This window comes from Heterocephalus glaber, unplaced genomic scaffold (genome assembly GCF_053883595.1).
Source record: "Heterocephalus glaber isolate CG9 unplaced genomic scaffold, H.glaber_assembly_v1.0 deba00000331, whole genome shotgun sequence".
Lineage (NCBI taxonomy): Eukaryota > Metazoa > Chordata > Mammalia > Rodentia > Bathyergidae > Heterocephalus > Heterocephalus glaber.
Genome location: NW_028258142.1, coordinates 18,152,776 through 18,178,838, shown reverse-complemented (window position 1 = coordinate 18,178,838; position 26,063 = coordinate 18,152,776). Strand labels below are relative to the sequence as shown.

The 26,063-nt window shown below is 38.1% G+C and overlaps 1 protein-coding gene across 1 annotated transcript; it reads left to right on the top strand.

The window, feature by feature from the left end:
- The first annotated feature begins 289 nt into the window (after positions 1-289).
- On the top strand, positions 290-26,063 carry Serpinb12 (serpin family B member 12). The gene is made up of 8 exons (XM_004858450.3): positions 290-342; positions 7,228-7,413; positions 9,883-10,014; positions 10,484-10,624; positions 17,626-17,743; positions 22,530-22,672; positions 23,648-23,815; positions 24,722-26,063. Exons 2-8 carry the CDS (start codon positions 7,246-7,248, stop codon positions 25,124-25,126), a joined length of 1,275 nt encoding a protein of 424 aa, XP_004858507.1. The 5' UTR covers positions 290-342; positions 7,228-7,245; the 3' UTR covers positions 25,127-26,063.

The following is a 26,063-nucleotide window of genomic DNA, read 5'->3' as shown; positions in this document are numbered from 1 at the left end:
TCTGCTTCTCTTTTTTCTAGAATAGAGACTTGGGAGGAAAGGAAAGGATTAACTATTATGTTGAGTGTTCTATAAAAAGACACAATTGGTAAAAGCAAAGAACATATAAGCATATGAAGTGAATTATATAATTCAGTTGAAAGCATGAAGCACGAAAATGTTTTAAAAAGTACTTGCCATACTTTCCCCTTTAATCAATGACAATTTTACCCTAGATTCCAAAAGTGCACTTGGAAAAGTTCCACTGTGGGAGGGGCAAAGTTGATGATATTTCTATTCCTGACAGGGTGTGGATTGAAACTTACCTGGCCAGGTGTCAGCAGCAACTCTGAAGGCAGGAAGGTAAGTGCTTGCATTCCCTAGTATACCTTTTAATGATAAACACTGCATTGGAAGATGGGATTGAAACTGAAGGATATGCTATTTCTATTAAGTCAAACTCCTTTAAAAAACAGAGCAATTTGTTTTATGATGCTGTGGGCTTTTTTGCAGATGTGGTAATGCTCACTAGAAGATATGTATGGTGGCTGTCACCTCACTCAGCCCCCAAACTCCTGGTCAGACATCTGATGTATCTGACTGATTTTCTAAAAGAGTTGGATATTTGAATTTTGTTACTTTCTTATACTTGAGATTGTATTTTATATTCAAAAGAGTTATTTTGGAAATATGAAATGGAAGGAGATTTAGAATATCTATACCTTAAACAGAATGAGTTTACATGTCTCTTGTGCTACAAAATGTAAAACACTTTTGCTTGGATCTTATATAGGTATTTTTTTGTTTTGTAGATATTGCTTACTATTTAATTTGTTATAATTTGCTTTAAACATTTATCCTAGCAAAGCAGTATCTACCTGTGTAAAGTTGGAATCTAATTTATGGATTATTTGTAGCTTTGTGGAAATTATAGAAAATATTAAGACCCCAAATTTTTTTTTGTATAGATTTTTCTTTCTGTTGTATATAAATAAAGAACGATTTCACTCAGAATATTTTAGGCTGTTAGAACATCTATCTAGTCTAAACCTTTAATTTTGTTATAAAGGAAATAATATTTTAATAAATGAACTATTTCTAATAAAGTAGATCATTAATCAAATGTTAATTCTACTATGTAACATCTCTTGGTAACAGCTACCTGAAGAATGTATAATGTCTGAAAAATATAATCTAATATTTCAAACATTAGATTATCTACAATGAAAAAGGGGCAGATGACAGCAAGTAAATTCATAAATACTTATCAAGTGTTCCTATGTGCTGCCATGATGTTTTTTAGTGATTGGATACAAAAATAAAAGGATATCAAACCTACTCTGAAAAGAATTGTTTTGGAAGTAAAGACAGAAATATGAAAACCAAATACTTTACAGGGTCATAGGAAAATAAGACAAATACAACTGTGACGTGGTTATACATACAGTGTAACGACTAATTCTTTGATGGGGAAGTCAGAGGAAAGTCAAAGAGGGTGTCACAAGAGTAATAAAGACAGAAGGAAAATAGATCATGTGTTAGAGTCTCAAAAACCATCAAAACGTGCTGGGGAAAAAAATGGCGAGATGTGGCTCAATGGCAGAGCACTTGGCTAGCAGGACCGAGGCCCTGGTTGGGTTCAGTCTTTAGCACTGCAAAACAAACAAATGAGCAACAACAAACTAACATAATACACTGCAACTTTTTTTTACAATGTTAAGAACAACTCATATTAGAAACTTACTTCCCAAACTAACAGCATCCTTGACAGGTGCAGTGGTAGCGCACACCTGTAAGCCCAGCTGTTCTCAAGGTTGAGGCAGAAGGATCACAAGTTTTGAGTCCAGCCTGAGTAACTTAGTGAGACCCTGTCTCAAAATAAAAAAGATTAAAAGGGGCTGAAGGTATAGCCCAATGATATAGCACCCCTGGGTTCAAATCTCAGTGCACAGAAACAACAACAAAAACTCATTTTGCTTTCAAAGTTTTGATGTGAATGAAGAGAGGATCAAAAATGTTGACATTTTTAATTAAATAAGAACAATACAATTTTTTAACAATAGAAAATAAAATAAAGAATACTATAGCAATTAGGGAAAATATTTTTAGGCAATTGTGAAAAACATAATGTTTATACAGTATGAAAAATTCATAATAATCAATAAATTATGGCTCAGATAACTGATAAATGGCTATGAAGGGACAACTAATGGAGAGAATCTATAAACAGGAAAGAATACATGGCCAAATGTTCAAAACTTAGCAAATATCAACAGAATACCAAAATGTTCTTTCACTTTTTAAATTATTAAGAATGACAATGACCCTATCTGAAGACAGTGAGATTATGATGCATCTGTTTCATCTGTAACCTTGGGCTAATGGTATGAAATTTAAAAATTTTTACAACATTTGACCTAGAAATCACCCATTGAAGAAGATATCCTAAAGAATAATATAAAAGAAGTTAAAAATCTATGTTTATGAAGTTCATTCTAGAATTATTCCTAATAGCAACAGTGGGAAGCTAACAACATGCTCAGCAGTAAGATATTTGATACATTTGGCTGTCTCAATCTAATTGTAAGGACAGCAAAAAAGATGGATATAAAGACAGTACCAATGCAGATAAACACTTAAGATGTGAACAAGTGAACATGACGTACACGTACACACCATGACTGCGAGTTTGGAACACATAGGAAGATAAAGACAATTGACTTGTCAATATTGTGAGAGCAAACACTTCATTACTCTTATTCTGCCCTCTGTTCAATAAATCAAAATTTGAAAATCAATTTTTTAAATTCATTAGAGGTTAGTCAATCACTTACCTGGAAAGCATCACAGGCAAAAATATGACAATATTTATATAGATATAAAAATGAGTTGCTACCTTTTTTTCTTGAGTAAAACTACCATCATCTCCTCCCTATATACATAGGTATAGTTAATGGGAGGTAATATTGGGGACAGTATGAATGAGATTATGTGACACACTCCCATTATCAAGACTGCAATCTTGAAATCTCAATCCTTATCTATGATACATTTGTAGAGATTTCAATGCGATTTGAAAAGGGTTTTCTAGTGAAGGCATCTCAGGAAGACAAACTGGGTCCTGAGATGCCCCTTGGCAGAGAGGGAGTTTGGGGAGGTCCTGAGATGAACTCTGTGGGGTGCACCCCTCAGGGCTTTCTGCAACCTGTGGCCTTGGAAGAAGACATAGGCCAGGCATATACTTGTTTGGGGTAGAGTCATATACAGACTTGGGTGGTGGGATGCTCAGGACATGGCTTTTTGGGCACAAGGTTTATCTGCTTAGAGGCCAACATGGTGTGGGAGGAAAGGGAATGGTTGCCACATCAGACCGAATCCACTGATTTGCACACCACCTTTGTCTCTTAGTGGCTGGATGGAAAATCCTAACTTAGAGGACTTTTTGAGAGTTAGAGACAATATTTGGGAAATGCTGGGTACAGCATAACTGTTATGCTAAGGTAGTTGTGGGTGAGGATACTCCTATTTCCTTGAGTTGACTGGATTTGGAGGACCATCCTATGTGACAAGGTTATTCCAAATCTGTTTGAAAATAATGATGACTGAAGTAATTATGTACAAGTTTTTCAAGGTGTGGCTTAGTGAAGAGGCAGTCAGCATTAGCAATCACTTTTGGACTTAGCCAAACAGTAACTTTATACATATGGGGGATATTTGCCAGTATAGAGGGAAAGTTCTGCACTTCCTGCTAATTCTTGGGGGGACATGTGCAAATTACATCTGGAGTTTGCCTTTCCTTGTGAGATGTTATTTTCACATTGGGAGACACTCTTTTCCAATCTTCTGTACATTTTTATTTATTGTATTAAATACAGTGCAGTGTCTTAAAATTACTTGACATGTTTAGTAATACATTTTCAGTATATTTTAAAGTTAAGCTTTAACACATACGTACGTACACTTGGGGGTGTGGTGAAAATATATGGTGAATGTTTAAATTTTAAAAAATCATTACAGTGATAGACACCTTACCCTTATTCTCCCTCAAAATACTCCTCTTTACTTTGAACACACTTATCCCATTGTTCCTGCCACTTTATAAAGCAGTTCTTGAAGTCATTTTTTTGTGAATACTGCTGCCAAGTGTTGTCCAATGGAAAGGAAAGGCAGCTTTACTTACTTATTCACTGGATTGGGCACCATGCAAACTCTGGTTCTTCCTCAAAGTCAAAATGATTATGAAAGGTAAATGTTTTGCATCTCTTCAGAACATTGAGGCAGCAATGACAGCGCAAGTAAAGACACTCATGAAAGAGAACTGCTTCAGAAAGTGTCAAGGATGATTGCATAAATGTGTTTGAAGTGACAGGGAGTACTATGAAGTGGATTCACAGCAGTGTGTCTTTCCCTGTAATCAATTTTAAAAAATTTAAATATTCACTCCAGTTTTGATTGTGTACATACATAAAGTTATAAATTTATACATAAACGTACACAAGGGCATAAGAAATAAGTGGAAATTTAATGTGTAACCAATACCCAGGTCAAGAAAGGAACATCACCAGCTTCCTACACAACTCCCATGCCGGTGACCTGGGGTGTCCTCGAGCCAGCTCCTACCAGTTCATGAAGGCAGATTCTGTTCATCTTTCCCCATTTCTTGGCAAGGTGTCATCTTGGTAGCTTGGAACTGATCATAAATGGGTTATTTACACCTCTGGAAATCAGCAAGTACTGCACATTCTGGATTTTTTTTTGTTTGATATTTTTAGGGAGTCAGTTTATTAGTGCACCATCGTCCTTATCATTGCTAACCAGGATTCCCTCCGCCCATCCCTGAAGATAGCCACTCTCCTGACTTCTAAAACTGCAGATTAGTTTTTCAAGTTTTAAACCCTTTTCTGTGTTGTTAGGTCATGGGTTTCTCAAAGGCAGAACTTGTGTCTCATTCAGCTCACCCTTTTTATATGATGATATGAAGTTCTCCAGTGGAATGTTTATTGAATCATTAGGTTGCTGTAAGATTTAGCCAGAATTAGAAATGAGTGCAAAAAGCAGGATGTTGCAGTAGCAAGCAGTCCTGGGCACAGAGAGGACTAAGCCTTGCTTCTCTCTTGGTCAGATATGTGATGATATGCAAGTCACTTCATCAGACCTTAGGTTTTTATTGTTGTTTGTTTTTTAATGTTGGGAAGGGAGTGGACTTACATGAGTAGTCATGTCCTTTGTAAAGCAGGTAAGATTCTTCTGATTGTTCAGTTCTTCACATGTTTATGACAGAAAGATATATCCTTCCGCTCTGGTGCTGGGGGTTCAGGGGCAGAAAGGAGCAGGCATGGAGTTAACTTGGAACACCTAAAGGTGGTTGACATCATTCATCTTTTCATCCAAACCCCACCTTTCCTTCCATATTGTCTGCCTCTAGCAGTGAAGAAATAGCTGGAAAGTCCTTGCCTTCTCCTCCTTTGATGCTGAAGATTTTGATCAAATATTAACCTTAATTATACAGCTGAGGCTTTAAATTAGTTTTAAAGTGTAAATTATGTCTGAAATTTAGCTTAGCAAGCAGAAATGAAAAATGCAAATCAGGCATAAATTTGGCAGAAAAAATTGCAAGGATAAAAATAGACTGTCAGCTAAAAAGGGGGGAAGTACAGTACCAATATACAGTAGCCCTGTGTGGGACATGCCTAGAGTAAATTGAGGGGGAACTTGGTATAAATAGTTGATATAGCATAAAGAGTATTTGGCAAGTAGATGTGTGACTTTATTATTCAGTTTTATCTTTACGAAAGAGGAGCAATAATATCCACCTTGCAGAGTTGTAGGATTAAACCCATGCTATGTTAAATATTTGGTGTGTTTCAGGCACAATTTTTTAAAAAAGTTGTTTAATGTTGTGAATTAGATTTCCTAGGCTACAGCAACCTACATTAAACTGGAAAAATGTTAAAGCCAACATACAGCATTCAGTTCAAAACAATGACCATTATTTCATGCTTACTGTGTGCCATATAACTGACAGTAAAAACACAAATAAGGGAGCTTACATTTCCACCTTGGAAATACACAATATATATGATAAAAGACATAAAAGAAAAGACATTTCATTTCTGAAGCATAGGTCCAGAGTGAGATCTGCACAACATTTTCTTGAGATTTCTCGAGTAAATGGGGGGTGAGGACAAGAAATTTGTTTTTAGGAAAGTCACTTGTTTTGGTTCTGCATTATTTGTGGTTCTGGTACTGTCAAAGATCATCAAACTCAGTGATATCTATACTTCCAACATCTTTCAAGATCTATTAAGTGTTGAACATTAATGACTGGTTAAAATGCCTCAAACTCTTTGGGTTATATTGGCATATGACCCATGACAATTTGTTGGGCATATCTGCTCTTACAGAACATCTAGGGGGAGAAAATAGAAAAGACTTAGTGGAATTAGGCATAACCTGTGGAGGAGGAGGAAGAGGAGGAGGAGGAGGAGGAAGAGGAGGAGGAGGAGGAGGAAAGAGTATGATGTTTTCTTGGCTGCTAACTTGATCATGGGAATGATAGCCTTTGACTTTAATTTACTTAAGTAAAGGAAGTTCCGCCATGAAGTGAGTAGAATTGTTTTCTCCCCAAAAGATCTGTTTAAGTTCTAACCTCTGTAACTGTGAATAAGGTCATTGCAGACATACAGTTACATGAGATCATATTAGTTTAGGGCAAATGTCCATAAAATTCATGTGGTTAAATGACAGATGTCTATAAGGAAGGTAGATATTTGGATGCACACACCACACAAGGGATATAGGGAAAAAAGATGTGAAGATGGGGCAGAGATGTGTCTATAAATCAAGAAATGTCCAAGATTGTTGGCAATCATCCAAAACATGGACAGATGCATAAAACAGATTTTTCCTGAGAGCCTCTAAAATGTATCAGCTCTACTGACATCTTGATTTTGGATGTCTGTCTGCAGAATGGTAGGCATAAACTCTTGTTTTCAAGCTACCTGTTTTGTGGTAATTTGTGTGGCAGCTCTAGGAAACTAATTCATACCACTAAATTAAAATAGATCCCTATTTGTATCAATACCAATATTAACACCAATATTTGTATACAAGGATGATATTATTCTTCCAATTCTTAATAACACAGTTAATAATTACGTATGATTGCATCTTGGCTATTAAAATTAAAAATTATTTGTTTGCCTATTTTTTTCCAATCACTATTTTTTGTCTCTCTTTTGGTTTTAGAGACTTAGGAATTTTACAATGGACTCTCTTGTTGTGGCAAACAACAAGTTTTGCTTTGATTTTTTCCAAGCAATAAGCAAGGATGACGATCATAAGAATATCTTTTTCTGTCCACTGAGCCTCTCAGCCGCCTTTGGCATGATCCGCCTCGGGGCTAGAAATGACAGTGCACATCAGATTGATGAGGTAGGTAATTGTGCTGGTGTTCCTGGGGTCCTGAGCCCTGTGTGCACTCTCAGAGTCAGACACTAATCCCACTCAGGTCAGCTGAATTGCTTTCTGTACCCTGGGGTTGCTTGGTTTCTCTGCAATCCTGTCATTCTTCAAGACTCACTCAAACTTCAATTTCCTTTTTGGAAATTCCCCAGCTTTCCCCTTCTACAACTTTTCTCAATGTTCTTCTTTGTCTCCATCTCTGTCTCAAGTCTGTCAATCTTTATTTCTCTAATTATTATTATTAATATTGCTAGTAATTTTTTTTTTGGTACTGGGGATCGAACCTTAGGACCTTGTGCTTGTGAGGCAGGTGGTGAAACCACTGAGCTAAATCCCCAGCCCGCTAGTATGTGTATGTGTTTTCTTTCTCAAGCATTTTGTTGACTGGTTATTGAGCACTAGACATTTATTCAGTGGCTAGAGTGCTTGGTATTCTCCTTCCATCCTCTCTCTCTTATTCCAAATCACATTTGTCAAAATGTTCTATTGGCTTTTCTTTCCAAACATATCCAGGACCAGGTGCTTCTCACTATCTTCCTGGCATCTGAACCACACCATCTCTTCTATCACGGCTCCTATTCAGCCTCCTGCTCCCACTGACCATCTATTCTCCACCCAGAAGTTTGAGGTCCTTTCAAATCTAAGGCAAATCCTGTTTCTTAGTTGCTTAAAAACCCAGACTTCTCTTTTTGTTCATGATAGAAGCCTGAGTCCTTAAAATGGGCCACAGGATCTGGGGATCTGAGTCTCCAACCAGCCCTGTGACTCATCTCTTGCCCTCCCTGCCCCTTCCTATGCCTACCACATTGAGAAAGTCGCCCATTCCTGCCCTCAAGCCTCTGTTCCAGCTTCCTTGGCCCCATGGCTCTTCCCTTGGACAGCTAATATTTTAGTTTGCTTTCTCCTTCATGACTCTGATCCTCCTCTAAGAGGACTCCTCTGACTTCCCAATCTAATACCAAATTCATGTCCCCAATCTCATGAAAGATTCCAGCTATATTCTCCCATATGATATTTCCCACCATTTAACACACTGAATAAGGCGATCAATTACTATGAATTGCTGTTTGTATGCCTCATCTACTAGAATACAATCTCCTAGTAGACAGGAATCTTTGCCCCAGAACAGCTCATGATTTAGAATAGACATCCAGTAAATAATGTAGAATGAATGAATGAAGGTGACAAGAACAACTACTCAAGTAACCAAAAGCTCTTGATGTTGGCCTTATATGTCCCTGGATCTAGCACTCAACATAAAGTTTAGGTATATGTAAGGTTTTTTTCCCCTGAATATAAAGAGGTCAAATTTATGGACCAAGGCAGAATGTGTTTGGGATCATTCTGCTTCATTTATCTACTTAGACTTTCTATATTATTTTCTTGATCCATTTGCGAAACATAGCTGCACAATGTGGTTTGCATCTTCCAGGTCTGGCTGATTTTTCTCTATGGTACTTGAGAGTCCCTGGTAATGACGAGTATGAGCAGTGCCAGATGCACCACTTGCCAGGCTCTGGAAAGCTCATCTTTTGTCACCCTTCTTCCCTTGATTGTTTGGAAACTCTACATCAGCTCTATCTTACACAAATATGACTTGAGCCACATATATAATAAAAAAAATTTTAGTATCACATTAAAAAGGTTAAGGAATAGCAAGAATAGTTTCAAATTTTTTTTTAAACAAACATTTCTAAATATTTTGTCAATGTGTAATCAAGATAAAAATGTAATAAAATGTAATTAATGTAAAATTTCAATGAGATATTTTGCAGTCTTTATTTTTCATAGTACCTTCAGTTTGTATTTTACATTTGATTTACAGTCACTTTGGACTGGCCATTTATGAAGTGCTCAATAGCTACATGTAACTTGTGAATACTTTTATATTCTTTTAGTTTGTTATGTTTTTTCCCTTCCTCCTCCCTTCCTTCTCTTCCTCCCTCCCTCCTTTCCTCCTTCACTTCTTTCTCTTTAAAATTTTTTTTATTATTTCCTTCCTTCCTTCCTTCCTTCCTTCCTTCCTTCCTTCCTTCCTTCTTTCCTTCCTTCCTTGCTCTTTCTTTGTCCCTTCTTTTGCATACCAAAGATTGAACCCAAGGTTTTTGCACCATCTTGCTAAGTTCCCAGGCTGTACTGGAATTTGTGATCCTCTTCCCTTAGACTCCCAGAGTATTGGGATTACAGGCATGCTCCACCATACCCACTGTATATTCATTTCTAAATGGAGCCCCTGTGAGAGGGGTAGCATTCAGTTTTTTCCTCTCTATTCTACCCCACAATCTGAGGAAAGAAACATCCATTTCGTAAATGATTATTGATTATGTAATCATGGCTATAGTCACATTACAAAAATGTTTCTAAAAAAAATGTTTCTGAAGCTATTCAGATTTCCTATTGGTCACATTATTTGAATGACTCTGTCCCATTATTATACAGGTACTACACTTCAATGAACTTTTGCAGAATGAAAGCAAAGAAACTGACTCCTGCCTTAAAAGCAATAAACAAGTGCTACCTGATAGCTCTCCAGAAGGGCAGCAGCAAGCAACAGGGTCTCAGGATGTGCAGGTGAGCTGTGGCCCTAAACTCTTGCCCATCTTTACAAATCATTCTGCTGATTGCATTATATTTGGCAATGGTTGCTTATCCCCAAACATTAGGTACTGGCTTCTGTGGCAGCAATAATCTCATATGACCTATGATTCCTTTCTGATGATGCTTTTTATATGTCTGTGGCTGTGAGTTCATTCCCTAGAGTAGGACCTGTTATTTGTGCTCATGATGAACTTAGATTATAGCCTCATTTCTCCCCTGCTTCTACAGGGCCCAGGTCCCTAGAATGGAGCCTAGTTGAAGATGAAGGGCAGTAAGGGGTTGGGTCACTGAGGAATTCTCACTCCCCACCTCTCATGGTTCTATATTGTGCTGAAAGCTCTACTGACCCTTATGACCCTAATGAAATGAAAGTACTTGTCATTTAGTGGTGTTTAGCTCTTCTGATAGGGTTAAGGTCACATATTGTTTCTTCTTTTGTCAGCCTGAATCCTCAAGTGATGAGAGTAAGCTGCTAAGCTGTTACTTTGGGAAGCTTCTATCCAAATTAGACAGGATCAAAAATTACTACACCCTGAGTATGGCCAACAGGCTTTATGGTGAACAGGAATTCCCAATTTGTCAGGTGAGTTGTGCATGGCTGGTGACTGAAGGTGCCACAGGGCATAACCCTTAGAAAGAAGTGAGTTGGGCAGAGGAGTAAAGGTGCCATCAGCATATAGGAGCCTTCTGGGCTGTCATACCACAACCTCCAGTATTGAGGAGGTAAGCCTTCTGGGCTGCCATACCACTGACCCCAGCACAGAGGAGCAAAGCAGACACCAACATAAAGGAGCCTTCCAGGCTGCCTACCACTGCTCCCAGTGCTGAGGTGAACCACGTGGGTGCCAGAAGCACCCCCCCCCCCCGACTTGAGATGAGAAAACACATAAACAAGTCTCAAAACCAGACTTCCAGATCACCTAAAGCAATCCCAAAGAAAACAAGATGGAACAATCTGATACTCAACCACCTGGACTCCCTAAACTGGCAACAAAAGAGGATCTGGAAAAAAAGAAATAAGAAATAATTTCTAAGATAACAGCAGAGATTGTACCCATAGTGCAAGACATGATTAATAAACTAGAGAGGACACAGATGAAAAAATAGAGGAGGTGAGGAACATGATGGAATCCCAACATAGGCAACAAATGGAATCAATAAAACAGATGCAAATAGATTTCCAAGAGATTAAAAATTCCACTGAAAGTTTACACAGCAAAATGAGCCAATGTGAGGACAGAATTTCAGATATAGAAGATAAGATTGCAATTAGTGACCAGGAAAAGAAAAATTTCTCAAAAATAGTAAGGGACCATGAGAAATCAATTCAGCAGCTACTAGAGGATGCAAAGATGAATAACATAAGACTGATTGGAGTCAAGGAAGAAACAGGAGAGAGTGCAGATGACATAAAAAAACTGTTCACAGAAGTGATGGCAGAAAACTTCCCAAGCAGGGGAAAAGAGCTTGACATACAGATAAATGAGGCATATAGGACTCCAAATAGCCTTGGTCAAAAAAAATCTACACATAGGCATATAATTGTTAAGATTCCAGAAACTCAATAGAACAAAGTTCTACGAATAGTTAGAGAAAAGAAACAAATCACATACAAAAGGAAGCCAATCAGAATTACAGCAGACTTCTCAGCGCAAACCCTCAAGGCAAGAAGAGCTTGGAGTGGTGTGTTTCAAGCCCTAAAGGAAAACGGCCTCCAACCCAGATTGATGTACCCTGCAAAACTATCTTTCAAAACTGATGGTGAAATAAGAAACTTTCATGACAAAGAGCACCTTAGGAACTTCATGAATACCAAACCAGCACTCCAAAAAATTTTTGACAATATCCTAGGAAAAGACAAAGAGGATCACAACCCTAGGAAGCCCAGCAGAATGAATCCATTGGGCACGACAAGAAATTAAACACAAAGGGGGAGAATCCAACAAAAAGAAAAAGTCATGACAATGATAAGTCAATATGTATCAGTTATAACCATCAATGTTAACAGTCTCAATTCACCAGTCAAAAGAAATAGACTGGCAGAATGGGTCAAGAAGCAAGATCCAACAATATGCTGCATACAAGAAATAGTTAATTCAAAAAGAAACTCATAGACTGAATGTTAAAGGGTGGAAAACAATGCTCAATGTGACGGGAACCCCCCAAAAAGCAGGAGTAGCTATCCTCTATGCAGATCAAGTGGATTTCAAACTAACACTGATTAAGAGAGACAAAGAAGGACATTACATCCTTGTAAAGTGAATAATCCTATAGGAAGAGATGACAATCATAAATATCTATGCACCAAACACTAGTGCACCCAACTACATAAAACAAATACTAACGGACATGAAAAGTTATATATGCACTAATATAATAGTAGTGGGGGACCTCAATACCCCACTGTCACAAATACATACATCAACTAGATAAAAAATAAGCAATGAAATACTAGAACTCAATTGAACTTCATGAGATAGGAACCCCCCCAAAAGCAGGAGTAGCTATCCTCTTTGCTGATCAAGTGGATTTCAAACCAACAATCATTAAGAGAGACTAAGAAGGACACTACACACTTGTAAAGGGAACAATCCAAGAGGAAGAGATGACAATCATAAATATCTATGCACCAAACATTAGTGTGCCCAGCTATATAAAACAAATACTAATGGACATGAAAAATCAAATAAGCACTAATACATTAGAAGTGGGGGACCTCAATACCCCACTGTCACAAATAGATAGATCAACTAGACAAAAAATAAGCAACAAAATACTAGAACTCAAACAAACTCTTGAACAAATGAACTTAACAGATGTTTACAGAGTGTTCCACCCCCACAGAATGAGAATACACATTCTTTTCATCTGAACATGGGTTGTTCTCCAAAATATTCCACATGTTCTCTCATAGAACATGTTTAAGTAAGTGCAAAGGAATTGAAGTTATCCCTTGCATATTATCAGATCATAGTGTAATGAAATTGGAGATCAATAGCAAAAGAAACCACAAGAATTTCGTAAACACATGGAAACTGTACAACACACTTCTGAATAACCAATGGGTCACAGAGGAAATTAAAAAAGAAATCAGACAGTTCCTACAATTAAATGACAATGCCAATACAACAAATTGGAATCTATGGGACACAATGAAAGCAGTCCTTAGAGGGAAATGCATAGCAGTGAATGCTCATATTAGGAAAACAGAGTGAGCCCAATTAAACAACCTGATGCTCAACCTCAAGCTTCCAGAAAAAGAAGAGCGGGACAAACCCAAAGCTCATACAAGGGAGGAAATTACAAAGATCAGAGCAGAAATCAATGCAATGGAGACTAAGACAATGATACAAAAATCAATGAAGCCAAGAGTTGATTCTTTGAAAGAATCAACAAAATTGAGAAAAGCTCAGAAAAAGGAAAGAAAAGGCCCAAATCCATGCAATTAGGAATGAAAAGGGTGAAATTACAACAGACCCAGCAGAAATCCAGAGGATCATCAATACCTACTTTGAGAACCTATATGTTAATAAGATGGAAAACAGAAGAAATGGACAGATTCCTAGATACCTATGAATTACCAAAATTGAATGAAGAAGACCTAAAAATGCTAAACAACCCAATATCAATCAATGAAATTGAAAACATAATTAAAAACTTACCAACTAAGAAAAGCCCAGGTCGTGATGGTTTCACTGCTGAATTCTACAAGACATTTAGAGAGGAACTGCTGCCACTACTGTTTAAACTCTTCAAGGAAATTGAAAGGGAAGCAATACTCCTGAAATCATTCCTGGAAGCAACTATCACCTTGATCCCCAAAGAAGAAAAAGACCCAACCGAAAAAGAGAACTGTAGGCCAATCTCACTAAAGAACATAGATGCAAAAATCCTTAATATGATACTGGCAAATAGAATGCAGAAGATCATCAAGAAGATCATACACCCTGACCAAGAGGGGTTCATCCCAGTGATGCAAGGATACTTCAACATACACAAATCAATAAATGTAATACAGTATATCACTAGAGCCAAGAACAAAAACCATATGATCATCTCAATAGATACAGAAAAAACATTCAACAAAATCCAACACGCATTTATGACAAAAACTCTCCAAAAAATTGGAACAGATGGTGTCTATCTCAATCTGATAAAAATCATCTTTGAAAACCCAACAACTAATATCACACTAAATGGTGAAAAACTAAAATCCTTCACACTAAATCAGGAACAAAAGAAAGATGTCCACTCTCACCACTCCTGTTCAATATAGTTTTGGAAACATTAGCCACAGCAAGTAGACAAGAGAAAGAAATAAAAGGAATAAAGATAGGAAATGAAGAAGTCAAATTGTCATTATTTGCAGATGACATGATACTCTATAGAGAAGACCTTAAGAACTCCACCAAAAGCCTTCTAGACTTAATAACCAAATTCAGTAAAGTAGCTGGATACAAGGTTAACACACAAAAATCAATAGCTTTCCTCTACATGAACAACAGATTCACTGAGAGAAAATTGGGGCGATCAATTCCTTTCACAATAGTATCCAAAAAACTGAAATACCAAGGAGTCAACCTAACGAAAGAAATCAAAGACCTCTTCTCTGAAACCTATAGCACTCTGAAAAGAGAGACTGAAGATACTATCAGTAAATGGAAAGATATCCCTTGCTCCTGGGTAGGAAGAATCAATATAGTGAAAATGGTCATTCTTCCAAAACTGCTATATAGATTCAATGCAACCTCAATTGAAATTCCAGCAGCATACTTCATAGACCTTGAGAAAACAATCCAAAAATTCATTTGGAACAAGAAGAGACCCAGAATAGCACAAGTAATTCTAGGTAACACAGTCATGGCAGGGGTATTACAGCCCCCAACTTGAAACTATACTACAAAGCTACTGTGATAAAACAGCACGGTACTGGCAAAGAAACAGACCTGAAGACCAGTGGAACAGATTAGAAGATGCAGAAACCACTCCAGACACATTCAGCCACCTCATCTTTGACAAAGGAGCCAAACACCTTCGCTGGAGGAAAGATAGCCTCTTTAATAAACGGTACTGGATAAATTGGGTTTTAACTTGCCAAAGACTAAAACTAGGCCTATATCTCTCACCATGCACTAAACTAAAATCAAAATGGATTAAAGATCTAAATATAAAAGCAGAAATGCTGAAATGGCTGGAACAGAAGTTAGGTAGAACTCTTGAAGACATCAGTGTAGGAAAAGACTTTATGAACAAAACCTCAGTTGCCCATGAACTAGCACAAACAATCAACAAGTGGGATCTCTTTTCACTAATAAGCTTCTGCACAGCAAGAGAAACCACCAGCAGTGTGAAGAGACAACATACAATGTGGGAAAAAATTTTTCACCAGTGGTCCCTCAGAAAAAGGTCTACTATCTAGAATCTATAAAGAACTTAAAAAAAATCAGACCTCCCAAATTTGAAGACCCAATTCGAAAATGAGCATCTGAAATGATCAGACATTTCTCAGAGAAACAAGTAGAAATCGCAAATAAACATATGAAAAAAATGTTCAATATCACTGATCATTTGAGAGATGCAAGTGAAAACAACACTGAGATTCCACTTCACCCTAGAAAGAATGGCTGCTATCATGAAATCAACCACTAACAATTGTTGGGGAATTGTGGGGAAAGAGGAACCCTGCTCCACTGCTGGGTGGGAGTGTAGACTGGTGCAACCACTGTGGCAATCAGTATGGAGATACCTCAAAGAACTAGGACTGGGAGTCCCATTTGACCCAACTATTCCCCTGCTGGTTATCTTCCCCAAAGAATTAAAAGAATTATACCACAGTGGTATATGTGCACCCATGTTCATAGGAGCACAGTTTGTAATAGCTAAAACTTGGAAGCAGCCCAATTGCCCATTAACTGGAGACTGGATAAAGAAAATGTGTGTGTGTTTTTTTTTTATAAAATGGAGTACTACTCACCCATAAAAATGAGAAATTAGCTAAAAATGAGAAATAGCTAAATGGATGCACATTGAGGCGATACTCTTAAGTGAAATAAACAGGACACACATGTTTAAATACCAAATAGTTTCTCTAGTGTGAGAAACTGAAGGTGTAAATAAGGACTAAAAGTTATAATAGATAATGTGAAATTGGAAGAGAAGGGGCAAAGGGGAAGGGGAAGTGGGAGGGGGAGGGGAAAGGAAAGAAGGGAATGGAATTAATATGAGAAAATGAAAAAAATGGTAACAAAGTCTTTGTAAATAGGGAGGGATGGAGGGGTTGAAGGGAAGGCAGGGAAATGGGGGAAAAATATGAACCAGGAGAGATTATGTAAAGGTGCCAATTTCCAATAATGAATGTCATTATAGTGTATACCTAAAATGTACCAATAAAATTAATTTAAAAAAGAAGTGAATAGTTGGATGATTACCTGTCACCTAGCACACATATTTGACAAGATGAGGTGTCTGGGACCTGCCTCCTTGGCCCCCTACTAGTGTTTCCTTCTACTTGGTTTTTAACATGAGTGTATGAGGTCCATAGACTGGGTGGAGAAAGGGTCATGTGAGTAGCTGCCTTTGGAGAATGAGCAGGTTTGGCAATTGCCTTCTCCTGACTCCTTTGCTAATCAGGGTGCCTGGTAGATGCAGTTTATAGTGCCTCTGCCTGTGGGCTTCCTTCATTGTACTTTGCTATCCACCCCCTTATTTTTAAAAACCATCAGGCAGCCCCCAGGGGAACTGTGCTCCTTTCAGAAAGGCAGGACACTGTATAGGGGTTAAATGCCACAGGTCTCATCTCTGAGGCCAAGAGCTTTCACCTGGAGCAAGGTGTGCTTCAGTTTGGTCTCCAGAAGGAGCCAGGTATCAAGCTCTAAATGTGAGGGATGAGACCAGTGGCAAACATGTGCCACAGCTAGTTAGGACTGGGCTGGTCAGGGGAGGGAGGCAGGCGACTTTGACCAAAATAAGTGTATTCTCTTGCAATGGGAATGAAGCTTTTAAGAAAACAGTTTTTGAGATATAAATTCTTTTATCCCATAATTCATCTAATAAAAGTATACAAATCAATGGTTGCATATATTACATCATTTATTTAAAATACATGCAACACAAAATGTTCACCATTTAAAATATATAGTTCAGTGGTATTAATTATATATCTACTTTTATGCAGTTGTCACAGAATTTCTCATCACCTCAAACAGCAACTCTGCGAGTATCAAGCAGGGGTTTAATTCTCTAAATAGAAGAATTTTAGAGCTGAGTCCTTCAAGTTACTTGATATTTATCTTGTGATGTCTCTAGGAGTAGATTGTTCAAATAAAAGGATAACTGATAGGGGAGGCTCATGTCATTATAAATATAGACTACTTTATAAATGAATGTCTGTGTCCTGTTGTCACTACAAAACCAGAATCATTTCTGCCTAATCAAGTCTAGATAGCAGCTGACAGGCCTGTTTCTGCAATGCTAGGTGACGAGGTACATCTTTCCTACTAGGCTTCTCATGACTGCCTCACTCTTAACTGTTATCATCTTCAGCTGACTTTGTCGTACTATTTTGCATTTACTCCAATTGAACAGGAATACTCAGATGGTGTGATTCAATTTTACCACACGACAATTGAAAGTGTTGATTTCCAGAAAAGCACCGAAAAGTCTAGACAGATGATTAACTTTTGGGTTGAATCTCAATGCCAAGGTAAGAAAGACCAAACACATAGTAGCTGTTATTTCTTTCCATTTCAAAGAGAACCAGCCATCCCAGCTGTTCAGATTGTCCATCTTTTGGAGGTAGATGTTCACATGTACAGACTGTTTTCAAAGCTCTTCTTGAACATCATCAAAACAGTTAAAATCTTTAGCTATTTCTGTTTCTTATTATTGTTCTTTTTCCCCAACATAAATAAAGGTAAAATGCTTTTCAGCCAAGCATAATGCTGGCAGGATGTTAACATTTTCATTAATTTTAAAAGGTTAATGAAAAGTTAAGATTTCAAGTAATTCTAGTTAGTCAGAGAAATATGGAAATAATAATATCATCATTCTTATCAATGTTTCACTCTATGAATAGGCTCTTTCCTGAGTGAAAGAGCATGTTAAGTGCAACATATAGAATCATATTTTAATGTAAATCTCTCACATTCTCAGCCAGAATGGACTCTTCTAATTGGAAGTGAGATCAGTCTGTAAGATTACAGGGTTCCTAAAGTGGTCATTTCTTCCTGGGCACATTTAAATATAATCTGGTGCCCTCAACTTGCTGGGTGGCAGCCCAGTTCATTAAACATACTTTCCTGGCTGCCTTGTGTAGGAAGTATCCACCATCTGGCATTCATCTTCAGCTGGCCCCTACTCTCCAACTGTCCTCTTTATAGTCTCTTTTTCATGTAATTCAGTTATGTGATTATTCCAAAAAACACATAGATTATGCTGCTTTAGAATAATATTATTCTTCATGACATACCTGTACCTTGTTTGTGTTTAACTTGGTAGAGTAAGAAGTTCTTCATTCCTTTTTTTTTGGTACCAGGGATGGAACTCAGGACCTTCCCCTTGCAAGGCAGGTGACAGTACCACTGAGCTAAATCCCCAGCCCTGAGGTTCTTCATTCTTAAGATGTTTGCATTAGCTGGGTCAAATGGAACCTCTAGTTTTAGTTTTTTGAGGAATTTCCACACTGCTTTCCACTCAATATCTTCCCAAAAGAATTAAAAGCATCATACCACAGTGACATCTACACAGCTATGTTTATAGCAGCAATCAGTTTGTATAGTTAAATATAGGAAACAGCCCAAATGCCCATTAATGGATGAATGGATAAAAAAGATGTGGTATTTTTATATAATGGAGTACTACTCTGCCATGAAAAGAATAAATGAGGGATTTCTAGGTAAGTGGATCTACTTTGAAAGCATATTGTTAAGTGAAATAAATCAGACACACATGTTTAAATATTGCATTGTTTCTCTGGTGTGAGAAACTGAAAGGGCAAATTAGGACCAAAATGTATAATAGAAATTGGGAGATAGGAAGAAGATGTTCACATGGGAAGGGGAACAAGGGACGGGGGAAGAGGAAAAAGGAAGGGAAAAGAAAAAAAAAGGAGACTAGAAGAAAAAATGGAAACAAAGCCTTTGTAAATTAGGAAGGGAAAAGGGTTTAAAAGGAAGGGAAGAGATTGGCGAAAAAAAGAAGGATCAAGATATATTATGCATAGTTACAAATTCCCTAAGATGGATGTGATCATTATGTATATTTCAAATGTAAAATTAATAAAAAAGATGTTTTCATTAAAACAAAACATAAACTAAATGAAGCTGAACCTGTCTTCAGGTAAATGGCCTTGATGTTGATGAGCATCCTGATTCTCAGTAACTCTGTTTATAAAATGATAGAGGGGAGATTTCTTACTTCCATAAAATTCCATGATTCTCTAAAATGGTATTTTAAAATTTTTAGTAAATAGTACTCATAGTCTCATTGCCTGAATTGTTCCTCCTATAAGCACTAATTTTTTCTTTCAACATTTCTAATGCTTTTAATATAGAGTTTCATTTTCATAGTATGTGTGGATCACTATCACTCCTTGAATCACATCAGTATCCTCAGCGCTGAGTATTCATTTCCCCATAGAACCCAAACTCATAATCTCTATAATATATCTGGGACATATATCTGAGTCCATATATCTGAGTTCATATATTGGAATTGTTGAGGACCTCATTTATTGCACTTACATATCTATCATATAACCAAATAATGTATCACATGTAAAACTGCTCTTTAATTATATAGTTGTGAGTTTCAAAATTACAGCATGGCTTGAGTGTCTTATAATTACTTGTGATTAATATCTAAATTTGCATTTCATTTATAAGAATCTACCCATGCATTAAAGTTTTCAGTATTATTTTATATGATGAACTAAGAACAAAGAGAAGCTTTGTTTTTACAAGATGAGTCTGATTGTAGAATGGAGAGCAAATTGGAAGTGCACAGAGGTGGGTGTAGATCCTGGTGGTGGAGTTAGGGCACCATGGCAGAAGAAGAGGATGGAGGAGCTGGTGGCTGGGGCCCTTGGTGCTAGGTGAGGGGTGTGAAAAGGATGGACTGGAGAACTATGACTAGGTGCATTGGAAGGATTTTTATCAATCAGTTGGATAGGTGGTATGTTATTTAACGAGAGTTAGAATTATCAAGGATGACTCATAATGCTCTAACCTGAACATCTCAATTCTTTAAAATGCATAGCAGTGTCTATGTGCCCAAATAAGGAGATTCTCTTTTTGCCAGCCATTCATGTCTCCTTATAATGTGTCAAATATTTTAACACGTTTTTAATAAAGCAAAGATTGTCTGTAAAGAGAACATGCCCTGTTCATGACCTATGTTTTATTTTAAAAAAAGGGTTTCTTAGAATAAACACAGTTTATAGCCTATAGTTTGAAGTATTTGTTGTAATTATTACTATTTATTTATTGCATTTTCATTAATGCAGATGTTAATTTTATTTAGCTATCCTACAGTGTACACATATTTCATAACATCCCATTATACATGATAAATATATATAATTTTTAGTCATCAATTAAAAAATACTTTTGAGTCAGGTATGGTGGTACCTGCCTGTAATTCCAGCACTTGGTTTGGAGGCAGGAGTTTGTGCTACAAACTGGGATACATAGTGAGCTTAAGACCAGCCTGAGTTATATAGCAAGACTTTATATAATAAAACTGAAAAAAAACTTTAAAAAAAGAGATTGGCTTCTTCATCTTGAATTTGCTTTTGAATTAAGATAGCCAACAAGTGAGAGGACTCAACTTTACCACTAAGTATTCTTTCCCTATTTCTTGTTCGTTTGTAGTGGTCTTACCCTTCTGCCCCATCTTCCCCAAGACTTACCTCTTACCATCCCCATGTCAGAAATGCAAACCATTTTGAGTCTGTGTTTCATGGAGGAAATGGTCTGTAGTCTTGGTGGCAGTCCTGGAAAAAGAAGAGGGGGAATGAGGCCCCTTATTGCTCCAGATGTGCCTCAGAGTGCTCTTTTCTACCAGTGTTTGCACGGGTTTGCAAAACTGAATAAAATCCACCCCCACCCCCACCTCAGGGTTAGCAGCCTAAGGGCCAAGTTAAGTTGCTGGACATGTTTTTTGATTGCCAGTGTGTGGCTGCAGAAAATGTTTATCTGCAACTAAAAGTGTGAAGTACCTGAGAGAAAGGTAGTGCACTGCTTCTCCTGCCTGCAGAATAAGAGTAAGACCAAGGGTCTTGCTGTTCCTCATGGCCAACAGGCTGGGAACAATAGTTGACCTGCTTTCATTTGTCTTTGGTAACTTGTACAGTGATTTTTCCTTCCTCTGTTTTTGGAGGCTTTTCCTTCCTGTCTCCTACCCACCGGACTCTGACTTAGGGCCAGCTTACTCCTGGCCTTTCCTTAGGGGAAGTCTTTATATTCCAAAATTATTTGTCCTTCCTTTATCCACATGCCATAGATTCTCATTCCTTTAAGGATCAATGGTCAAGAGAAAGTAGTTCACTAAAGAAATACTGTTAAAGGATAATTATCTTGCTGGGGATTTAGCTCAGTGGTTCCACTGCCTGGCCCGCAAGTGCAAGGACCTGAGTTCGATCCCCGGTACCCCCCCCAAAAAAAAGCAATGAATAATTATCTAGTGTATTATGGGATTTAAGTAGAGATCTTCTTGAGATAAAAAGATCTTGTTTTCTTAAGACTGCAGCCTATGTAACTAGTGATTTGATATTTTGAGGTGGAAAAATGTATACGCCGAAATGGACTATTGCTCAATGGTGTAGGGGCTTTCCAGTCATTTTTAATGCTATGTTATTGAAGAGAAAGCCCCCAAAGTGGGCCAAAAGATGAAAGAGGGAGCTGCAGCACTGATCCTGGCCATCCTTACTGCTTCTGGGCTGTTTAACAGCAGCTCTTATTGCCTACAATATATTACTCCATTAAGAACAGGTAACTATACATACTTCTCATGGCTTATGAGGGGCAGAATGAGAGAAACCACGTGAAAATCCTTACAAAATAGGTTTTATGTCATGGTGCATAAATTGTATGCATTTTTGTTTATATGTCCTAAATTCTTGAGACAAACATTTATACCATAGTCATTTTCTCCTGGAGACTGTAGTCAGGTGGTTGGTGTATAATTTGAAAGTTAAACTATGGTATTAGATGTCTGATAACAAGTTCCAACCATAGTGGTGTAGAGAATCAGAGATTCTCTGAGTTCTAGTACTCTCAGTTGGATCCCTGATCAGGGTGGAGTGAGGGAGTTTCCCACATGATCACTCTCACCCTTACCTCCCACTTGCACCCCACCCACAATTATGAGTTGTTCTGTTTTCTTGGGTTTATTCTTAAATCAAACACTCTCTAAGAGTGGGGATATTAAGATGCATTGAAAAATCTTTTTACATGAACACTGTGATACTTTCTCTGGCACTTTGTCTTCAGGTAAAATCAAGGAACTGTTCAGCAAGGACACTATTAATGATGCGACTGTGCTGGTGCTGGTGAACGCTGTTTACTTCAAGGCAAAATGGGAAAAATATTTTGATTGTAAAAATACAGTTGATGCACCTTTCTTTCTAAATGAGGTACTATGTTGGAGCCCATGGTTTGCTAGATCTCTCACTGATATTTTCCACCAACAACAGTTTGCAGTGTGTAGACACAAGTCTAAAGCTTAGTTCTCCAAGTTGTAGCTTATAATTTAATAAGAACATTTTGTGACTAAAAAAGTCAGTACCTGAAGTTCATTGAGCATTTTTGTACTACTGCACTGAATATTTCTCCTTCATTATTTCTTTTGTTCCTCAAAGTGACATTATGAAATTGGTGTCATTATTTCTGCTTAGGATTTGAGAGCAAAAATTTCAAAGACTAAGTTACTCAACTGTGATTGAAGTTCACATTTGCACTTGTCCCCCAAATCCATGTCCTGAGCCACTAGGCTTAGAATAGGAGGACAGGGCAGGTACTGGATCCCAGCCAACCACTGGTGCTGGTTGACTTTGTTACTGGGGACAAGCTTTTTTCTCAAGCACTAAATGCCCTTATCAGTAGATTAATGACTTCCACCACAAGGTTATTGTGAGGTTTAAGGGGCCCAGAGTGGTGTCTTTTCTTCTACAAGAAACCTATGGAGCAAGTATTATTAATTAATATGTAGACAATTAACATTTAATCTGGTCCCCATGGGCACTGTGGAGGGATTGTTCAGAACTGAGAGGCTGGGACTGAGGCCAAGGGGGTTGGGGTGTAGCAGGCATTGAAGACAGAGAATTTGCAGGTCTTGCTTTGGCTGATGCAACTATGAGAGATAAGTAATAGAAAGTCTACTGATAAGTAGTCTTAAGAGTTGAAAAATGATTAAAAACACCAGAGGATAAAAGTGTAAGTATTGGCAAAGTAAGGGCTGATTGATCCATGGACAGAGGACTCTTAGGCTGGGTCAGTGGTGTGGGGCTTGTGGGGCAGACCCTTCTGATCTTGTTCTCAGGAAAAGTAGGGCCATAGGATTTTGTAAGATTTCCAGGGCTTCTTGTCACCTCCTGCCTTGTCTACTGCAGAATGAACAGAAGAGTGTGAAGATGATGAATCAGAAGGGTCTGTATAGAATTGGTTTCATCGAGGAGCTGCAGGCACAGATCCTTGAAATGAGGTACACCATAGGGAAGCTCAGCATGTTCATCCTGCTGCCGTCTCCTTCTGCAGACAATGTGAAGGTCCTGCAGGAGGTCAGTCTCCCTTTCCATGTCTGCACGCAAGTTTAATTAGGGATAGGTGGAGAATAACACTATCTATCATCTATCATCTTGAGAGAGGAGAATATCCCAGCTATTGGAGATACTGAAGACTATATAAGAATCTGAATTACATTTTATATTTATTTGTTTAAAACTAAAGAATAAATGCTAAAATATTGGAATATGATTATCTCTAACTTGATAGCCATTTGTAATCATTTTTCCAGATCAAGGAATATGGATGTTGAGTAATTTGAGAATTGCTGCAAATTAAACAGCACCTTTTACCTAAAGAGAATGACTTCTAGCCTCTTATTCAGACTGTTTTGCTGTAGTGCAGTCACATTCTGTTCTGATAGAAGTAGAGATTGACACACTAAGGCAGGAATTAATGAAGGTCTGGAAGGCTCAGTTACTAACTGTTCTAGTAGGGAAAAAGTGAGAGAAAGTGAGAGAGAAATGCTACTATAGTAATTACAATAACAGTAACAACCATTATTCCAAATGTACTGTGTGCCAGTACTATTTTAAGTACTTTATGCACATTATTTTGTTGAATCCTTGCAAGAGCCTAATTGTATTATCTTTGTTCTACCAAAGACGAGATTTAACTTCAAAATGTTAGGGCTGGCCATAGCTCCTCCCATCGAACTTTGCTGGTCTTTGGACATGAGTCTGTCAAACACCAAAGTCCACTGACACCCAAATTGTACTGTAATTTCTAGAGAGGAAACAGATTTAGTTGGAATACTTAAAAATGAAATCAGACACTTAGAAAAAAACTTTGAAGGTTATATGTAGTTGACTGTTGAAATGGACTCAGGCAATTTGAAGTAATTGGGAGTTCTTTGAAAACTTTTTAATCTTAACCCAAATATTATTTTCTTTCTCTTTCAGCTTGAAAGGAAAATAAGTTATGAAAAACTAGTGGCCTGGAGTGGCTCAGAAAACATGTCAGAAGAAACAGTAGTCATCTCCTTCCCCCAGTTCACCCTAGAAGACACCTACGATCTCAAGGCTGTTATACAAGATATGGGCATTACTGATATCTTTGATGAAACAAAGGCCGATCTTACTGGAATCTCTCCAAGTCGCAGTCTGCATTTGTCCAAAATTCTTCACAAGACCTTTGTGGAAGTGGATGAAGATGGCACCCAGGCAGCTGCAACCAGTGGCGCTGTTGGTGTGGAGAAGTCACTGCCGTCTTGGGTGGAGTTTAATGCCAACCACCCCTTTCTCTTTTTCATCCGACACAACAAAACCCAAACCATTCTTTTCTGTGGCAGGGTCTGCTCTCCTTGAAAGGAGTACAGCAGGTGTGGGAAGAAAATGACAATGCAGTCTTCCCCTTACTTAGCATGAGCACTTGCATTTCTGCCACTATTTAAAGTTGACCATATTCTGTTACCAGCTGCATGTGCTCTTCCTTCAGCTGTCAGTCTGAGTTTGTCCTGATCTTTCTCTTACCCCAAAGTTGATTTTCATCTCCCTGTTAGTTTTGAACGGAACTTAACTTCCTCCCTTTACTACCCTAAACTTTCAACCATATAAATTCATCCTCTCTGACTTGAAGTCTAACACAATTCAGAGTGGTATTGATTTATGTTACCTTCCTCATGAAGAAATATTAAAAGTTCAAATCATTAGATTGAGACAGTTAGGAAGCACCTGGCTCTCCCACTTTTCCTGTCTGGGCTGGAGGGGGCATGGGTTGGCTAGGGGCTGTTGTGCTCCTCCCCCCACTTCCTTCCCCAACGTATGGGGACACCTTGGTTTGGTGTCCTCTCTGGCTATCTACCAGCTACTCTCTACTCTAACATGAGTGCAGCTCAACTATCAGCGTGGTGCCCCTTCCCAACTTCTGCCACTTTACACACTACTGTTGCCTTTTTGAAGAAGGGAGGGTGCACCCTGGCAAGCCTAAAATCAGGGAGCGAAGGATCTGGGCCCATTGTTAACACTCCCAACCCCCCCAGGTCTTCTTCCAGAAGATTCTCTGGTTTTAGCCCTCCTACTTCACTGGATCTCTGCCATAACAGCTGAGGCTGTCCTGGAGCCCTGCACCAATCACAGATCTGTAGTTGAACCAATCACAGATCTGTAGCTGCTATATAAGCAGCACTCCGTACACACTTACACACTTCTCTGTTTAGTTTAGGAGGGGTTCCTCCAGTGTACTTACCCTCCTGTGCTGCAGCATAGGCCCTGTTAAAATAAAGAGTCATTTTGGTTGTCCTGT